General features: G+C 48.2%; 1 protein-coding gene across 1 annotated transcript in view; it reads left to right on the forward strand.

The window, feature by feature from the left end:
• Positions 1-2345, forward strand: part of TMEM167B (transmembrane protein 167B) — a 4080-nt gene extending 1735 nt beyond the window's left edge. The window contains exons 2-3 of the mRNA XM_019513726.1: positions 4-213; positions 1082-2345. Coding sequence (XP_019369271.1) covers positions 4-213; positions 1082-1164 — 293 coding nt within the window. The 3' untranslated portion in view covers positions 1165-2345. The remainder of the gene's footprint in view (positions 1-3; positions 214-1081) is intronic.
• The last annotated feature ends 5018 nt before the right edge of the window (positions 2346-7363 follow it).

The following is a 7363-nucleotide window of genomic DNA, read 5'->3' on the forward strand; positions in this document are numbered from 1 at the left end:
GAGGGGGCGGGGCGGGGCGGGGCGCCGGGCCGGGCCGGGCCGGGCCGGACCGGGCTGACCTCTCTCTGCCCCTGCCCGCAGTGTACTCCCTGGACGGGCTGCTGGTCTTCGGACTGCTCCTCGTCTGCACCTGCGCCTACCTGCGGAAGGTGCCGCGCCTCAAGGCCTGGCTACTGTCCGAGAAGAAGGGCGTCTGGGGCGTTTTCTACAAAGGTGGGTCGCGGGGAGCGGCTGCCCGGGAGCCGGTCAGTGAGTTGGCGGGTGGGGAAGTGGTGGACGCCACTGCTTGCTTCCCAAGTACTTGCCCGCCACAGACCCCCTGGGCCCTTCCCGAGCAGCACTCCCTTTAAGCAGTGCCGTGCGCGCGGTGCAGCATGAGCACAACCGCGCATGCCAAACCGCTTAGAGGGAGCACTGTTCCCCAGTACCCCCAGGGGTACGTGTCAAATCCGTGGCTGACAACCCCTGCTCTGAATTTTGTAGACATTAGGGCTGGAAGGGACCTCAAGAGATCATCGAGTCCAGCCCCCTGCCCCGGGGGCAGGAAGTCAGCGGGGGTCAAAAGATCCCAGCAAGATAAGCATCTAGACCAAAGCGAAGGCTGACCGCGTCCCAGAGCCTCTAGAACCATGTTTCCCAACCTTTCCCAGGCCGAGGCACGCTTGCGTTAATAATTTTTTTCTGTGGCATACCTGTTAAGGCATCCCCCATCCTCATACGTATTGTAGCTCATTGCCGTGGCGAAATTCCGCAGCACTCCTGTTCATTTCGGACGGTGCACTTTTGTGCCGCAGCACGCTGGTTGGGAAACGCTGCTTTAGAGGTCTTGGCAATAGGCGACAGCCAGGAGCCAGTTGTTAGTTTTGCCACTGACTGTCTCTGATTTTTATTTGTCTTAAGCGGAGGATGGTTATCTTATTTTTTTGATGCATCTTTTAGCCTGTAAGTAAAAAAGCGTCTGATATTTACCTTCTTTGCATACAGAGTACATGTTAAGCCTTACCCTATTTGGCAGATTGTTCTGCAGATACTGAGCATCATTTCCTCTCTGTGTGTGTGTGTCCATGTGTTTGCCTTCTAGCTGCCGTCATTGGAACCAGACTTCATGCTGTGGTGGCTATATCCTGCATCTTGATGGCTTTTTATGTTCTGTTCATTAAATGAATGCTGAGGCTTCAGATGCACAAGCCTATTTGGGAGAAACTGCTGAAAAGGAGGGTTTACTTGAAGGGGGAGAGCGATTACTCATCTCGGGAGAGGAACAGACAGAGTGCTGTGTGACGATCCAAGAGGGACCCTCTGCATACTGGACTTCTTCCAAATCAAGAGTGTGACACTGCTGTCCGTGACCGCCCCAAGTCTTCTGTGCTTTTAGCAACATTGGAACATACTCTTTTATCTTCTTATCCATTTCTGAAGTTATAGACGTATATTATTTAGATCTCTGCCAGTATACAAATCAGATTCTATTGACTGTAACATTACACACAGTCTGCTCAAGGGAAACCTCTTGTACATTAGTTTATTTGGGTGTAATTGATGAATGAGCTCTCAAAGTTTGGCAGGCTGTGGATGGGAAATGAGTTGTATTTAAGCTGTTTTCAAGGGGATTTCTTGAGGGTAATAAAGAATAACTGGGGAGGGAGGAGTTGAGCTATTCAACTCTATAACATATGAGTTGTGCATGTTTGAGGGGCCAAAGACATGGTATATTAAACACATAAGCTGAAACTTCAGTGGGCAGTAAAGTGAAATCTGAGGTGGCCCTGAAGAAGACCTTCATGCAAGACAGCTTTTGGAGATCTTGAGTGCAAGTCTCAGCAGATTAGTGGTTCAGTGGTAGCAGTACATGACACTGTGGTGCAAGCCTAGAAATTCATATCCTGTAAATGGGACTGAAGTATAGAGGTGCTGCTATCTGGGACTCTGAAATAGTCCACAAATCATCCTTGCTCTTGAATAGTAGAATGGATGACGGTGCTTTGAAATTGTACATGGGACATTAGTTCATACTAATGTGAGGAGATGGGGTAGGGAATCCCTATCCAGCTTAGCAGATATGATCTTAAAGTGTGGCTAAAACCTAACTTGTTTGTTTGAAAAGTGTAAAGACTGTTGAATATAAGTCTCCTATTCTAATTTTATTTTGTATTGCTATCTCTAGTCGCCCTGTCCTCTCATCTGGTTTTCTGAAGTATCCAGATTGACATGTTGGACTCAATCCCCTGCAGCAGTTGAAGTGAAATTACACGCTTGGCTACTTTTTGTAGCTTTAGTTTTTTAAAAAAAATTCTGTTTATAAAATCCTAATTTAAAACTTGCAAATAAAATGTTTTCCCTACTGACTTTGTCCTCTTTCATCAAGCAAGAGCTAAATCATTTTCCTCTCCTGCCTTTTTACCTTATGGAGGCTAGAGCCTATTGGACTTAAGGGGCTTTGGTAGGCTTTGAATTAAGTCCTAGCAATAAATAAAGTACTGCATTTCTGTACTTACCTTACTAAAGTTTACTTGGTTGTGGATGGCTCTGGGTAACTGCTGTTACAAAATCTTAGGAAGGCAGCTGAGGTTCTGGAGTAATACATAAAACTCACAGTTGTGGAGCTTTAAAACAACTTGAAGTATTTCTAGCTATGTGATATCAGTTTTTGTAGGCACTGATAGATCTGGAGTAAGTGTGTATCTGGTCCCCTATTACATTAGTATCTGAGCATCTCCTGGTCCCTAACGGATTTATGAACTGTACAGTGGCATGTAGGACAGTGCTTTTACCTTGTTTGTACATAGAGTAGGTGACTTGTCCAGGTCACACAAGGAAGTGAACCTGGCTGCTAGAAGTCCAACACCTGCTCTCTCACCAGTGGACCATATTACTTCCTCTTACACATGACTCCTCTCTGCTTCCTTGACCTTGGCCCCTGAGGACTAAATGGATTAACTCCTTCATCCACTATGTTGTTTTAATAGCAAAGCTCCAGAGTTTACCAAGCCAAGAATCTAAACTCGCCCTCTTATTGTAGGACTTTGAAATCACACCACCCCCTTCATATTCTATATTACTGACTATGCCAAGAGGACAGCACAAGCTTGGCAGAGGGAACTGTAGAACAGCAAATTTGAGAGGTGGCTGATCACAGCTAACATAAGAATTGCCATTTACTGGTTCCATCTTGCCCAATATCCCATGTCACATAGTGGCAGAGAGTGAATGCTGACAGAGAGTAAACTGGGTCTGATCAGGGTTTTTTTTCCACTGTTCCTGTCACCGGCAGCCTCCAGCACTTAAAAGTCTAGAAAGTTCTGGTTTAGTGGCTGTATCCCTAATTCCCATGCTCGGCGGCCACTGATGCTCCTTTTGTCTAAGAACGTAGTGACTGAATTTAACCAGGCTTTAAGACTTCAATCGCATCTACCCCACTGCTAATATTTCCAGATCCAGCTGCAAGTCGGTTGTAGAAGCTGGGCTTTCCTTGTCCAAACAGCAAAGAATATTAGCACTGAATTGTGCTGTTGATGAGTCTGTGAACTTACCTACACAGGCAAAACCTTTTTTTTGACAGCTGTTTAGAAGTGGCAACCTCAGGTCCAAGGAGAGATGGAGTTCCAGGGGCCGGTGAAACAGACCTCACCGTTGTGTTTCTGCGGTGTTTAAACTGTCCAGTGAATAAGAGCTGGTACGGGAGGAAGCGACAGTTGCAGAAGGGAGAACCGCACAAGATCAGAAGCAACAACCCAAGTAACAGCAGGCTGAAACACTGCTGTGTAACCCACATGAAAATACCGAAAGAAGAGGCTCTGGCCTGCAGGGACAACAAACGAATCTTTAGAGCCAGAGAAGCAATAGGGAATTGTATTGCCTCTTCCAAATAAAGCGGATCGGCCCTGTACTTACATTAGGACAGCTGTTCTTGGGTGGACGAAGCAATTGCTAATCCCCCCGGCCCCTGCTACATGTTAGGCAATTCACTTGTGAATGGCGCTAGACGTTTACACGAGCCACGCGTGCAATGCACGCCCACTGCCGGATCACGCCAGAAATTTGGGCCCAAGCCCTTGCACTCCTCCGGCCAGCAGCAGGCGCTAGAGCAGCGGGGCCGGTGGGCGGGCGGCGGAAGCGGCGGGGCGGGCGAAGCTCAGAGCGGGGCAGCGCGTGGGGCGAACGGAGGCAGCCGCGTGCGTGCGTGGGGGGAGCGGGCGGCGGGGGGCGCGTGGGGCGTGTGCGGGCTGCCGCGTGCGTGCGTGGGGTGTGTGCGGGCCCCGCCGTGTGCGCTACACGTTGATCTTATTCGATCGGGCCGGGACGCCGCCCGCCCGGCCCGAGATGAGAAGACCCCTCCGGCGAAGCCTGCGGGCGCTGTGCGGGAGCAGATCGGGGCGGGTCGGACGTGATGACTTGATCAGATAGACGAGGCGGAGCTGCCGCCTGTGAGTGCTGATGCGATTCTGATCCGACCCCGCGCCGCTGCGTGCCAGGCCTTGCGGGCGCCCCTGCGCCGTGTCCGGGGGTCGGGCCAGCGCCCCCCGGTGCAGCCGGGAGCCCTTCCCAAGGCCTGCTCCCCGACCTCGCCCTTCCTAGTCCAAAGTGCTTTCTCAGCCTGACGAAGGGTTTTTAGACCTGAAAGCTTGCTAAGAATTTTCCCCAACTATTTAAGTTGGTTTAATAAAAAATATCACTTTTTTTTTTTTCAAACTCATATCGGAGGCCAAATTAGCCAAAACTAAATCTATACCCAAGAGTCTAGAACTGTAAGTGGCCCGATTACCGGCAAACATCCTCCACCTGCACCTGGGGCATCAGCTATTTCCAAATCCTTTGGTGGGCATCCTACGTGCAGGCCCAAGCCTGGAGGCGTGGGGTTCGGATGCCCTGAGTTTTGCTTGCCTGCAGCCCTACGGCTGCAAGAGCGAGCGAGGGAGGAGGCCCCAGTTCTCCTGCGAGGTGGTTCAGGAAACCTGCCTTCTCAGACACAGGGGCATAGGCTGCAGCCATGTTGGTCTAAGGACATGGGCAGACAAAAGTTCTTTGGGTGAATCTGATGTCTTTTATTAGATGAATTTAAATAGTTGGAAAAAACTTTTTTTAGTAAGCTTTTGGGTTTAAAAAAGCTTTGCCAGGCTGAGGACAAAGAAGCCACCATGCTTGATCTGAGCCTTCAAGAGGCCGAGAAGCAATTTGCCCAAAGAACCTTGTCTACAGGGTAGAAAGGCAGGGCTCCCTAAGCAGGAGGCTAGGGCACTCCTGGTGCCTTGAGAGCCATTCAGGTGTGCTGTGGGTGCCACACACTGAGGTGTGCAAATGCACTTCATGTGGATAAACCCAGAGATTTCAAACAAGAAACCATTCTGGCCTGTCTTGGTCTTCCCGAGTTTCTCTGCAGTGGAGGAATCCAGGGGGTGCAGTCACACACCCGCTGGCTTTGATTCCTGCTCCACCCAAAATTTAAAATCAACTCCCGACAGCAGCATTTCTATCGATACAGCAGGAGAGAGTGACTTGACTTTATGGCTCATTGTACTTGACCTGATTCTTCTGAACTCTTCATTCCACAGGTGTTAAGGGCCCCACCCATGCTTTTTAGGTCATCTTGATGCTCCACTTGTGAAGAAGCCTTCTGCAATTCTGCTGCTTGTTAGCTGCTTCTCTTAATATAGTTTCTGTTTCACAGCCCAGTACTTCTTAACTCTAGCTAAAAACATTAACTGAGGTATACATCAACTTGGGTGTGGAAATGACTTCCAGTGAAGCATTAGGTGCACTGCCAAGATGTTCAAGGTTAGACTTTGTTTTATGAATCGAACTGCAACAGGACAAAAGAAGCAACATCTTTTGATTATTTTTTGCCTAATGTATTGTGGTTTTTTACACACAATGCATTTGCCAATAAAGTGGCCTTTTTTTTTGCTTCAGTCTTAAAACTGAATATTACCACTCTAGGCCTAGCACATTAGTAAAGCTAATTTCTTTTTTACCTGGAGAAAAAATTGTATTGTGTTACATGTGATGATGTACTATACCACCTGCACCCCTCTTCAAATTCCTAGCTCTGCCCATGGAAGAATTGCTCTAGTATTTTTCTGTAGTCAAAAAATGAGGGATGTTGTCGTGTTCAGAAGGGGCTTTTAGGCTAACCAGGGTGGTCTGGAGTCTAAAAAGGTTGCAAGCCACTGACTTAATGTTTCCCCAAAGAAAAGAAAGCTGCAGGTTGCAGGATGATGGATTACTTCAATTATTTGGAGTTACTTTCACACAGTAGTCAGTTTAGTTTGGAGGCTAGGATTGCAGCCATTCAAATGGCTCCAGCTTTTTGTTCTAATTCCTTCCTGCTTCTAGACCTTTCGATGTGGAGTTTGAGAGCACATTTGTTTTGGCATCCAAAGCCATCCTGTTTGCCATATCCTTGCTATGGTGATGGGTTGAATACCTTAAATGTGTAAATGTGGCAGCTGAGAGCCTTGCACCATGTGAGCTGTAGGCTCTAGTTCAGGGGTGAGCAATTATTTTGGGCAGAGGGCTGCTTACTGAGTTTCAGCAAGCCATCGAGGGCCGTGTGACAGGCAGTTCAGGGCAGATGAATATTATTTTTTTAAATATTTTGGGGGCCCTGTGGGCTAGATAGAACGGCCTGGCGGGCTGCATCTGGTCCCCAGGCTACATTTTGCCCACACCTGCTCTAGTTCCTGGGTGCCTTTGGGGTACTGTCATGCTTCATCAAGCCTAGTGAAATCAGCCTGGAGAGATAACAGTTGTTCTATAGCAAATATTGGAAGAATACTTAGTATGGCTTTAAGCTGAACAGTTGTTTTTTTTTGTTGAGTCCAGCAATGGATGTGGGAGGTGAGGGTGGAGAAATCCCGTGAGTGGCTGGGAAGGATTTGTTAATGACTAACTGCCGGTAGAACCTGATAGCATGCTCTGAAGTGAGAAAAACTATTAGTTAATAGATATTGGTGCCAGTCTCCCAGCTGGGCCAGCACATTTGGCACAAAAGTACATTTCACTGCTCTTTTTCTGTAAACCCTTATGGCACTGTCTGCTGCACCGAATATCACAGCAAGTGTAATGCTGTAACCTCACAGACTAGGGGACTGAGATTCTGTGTTCCCTTGCTTGAAGTCTCAGCCTGCCCTTTGGTGACCTTAGGCAGTGCAAAGTGGGGGTAGGGGTGGCTGCCTGAATGTGTTGGGGTATTGGCTCTGATTTTCAGCCAAAACTTGTTTTGATTAAAATAGCTGCCTCTCCCTCCTGTTCAGTGCCTCAATCCCTTTTTTCAGTCTTGCCAAATTCTTCCCTCGGTGACTTCCTGGGGCTGGGAGTTCCACTGTCCCACTAAGTGCAATGTGAAAATACATGTCCTTTTATTAGT

The sequence above is a fragment of the Gavialis gangeticus genome, unplaced genomic scaffold (genome assembly GCF_001723915.1).
Source record: "Gavialis gangeticus isolate Ggan-Ray unplaced genomic scaffold, GavGan_comp1, whole genome shotgun sequence".
Classification (NCBI taxonomy): Eukaryota; Metazoa; Chordata; order Crocodylia; family Gavialidae; genus Gavialis; species Gavialis gangeticus.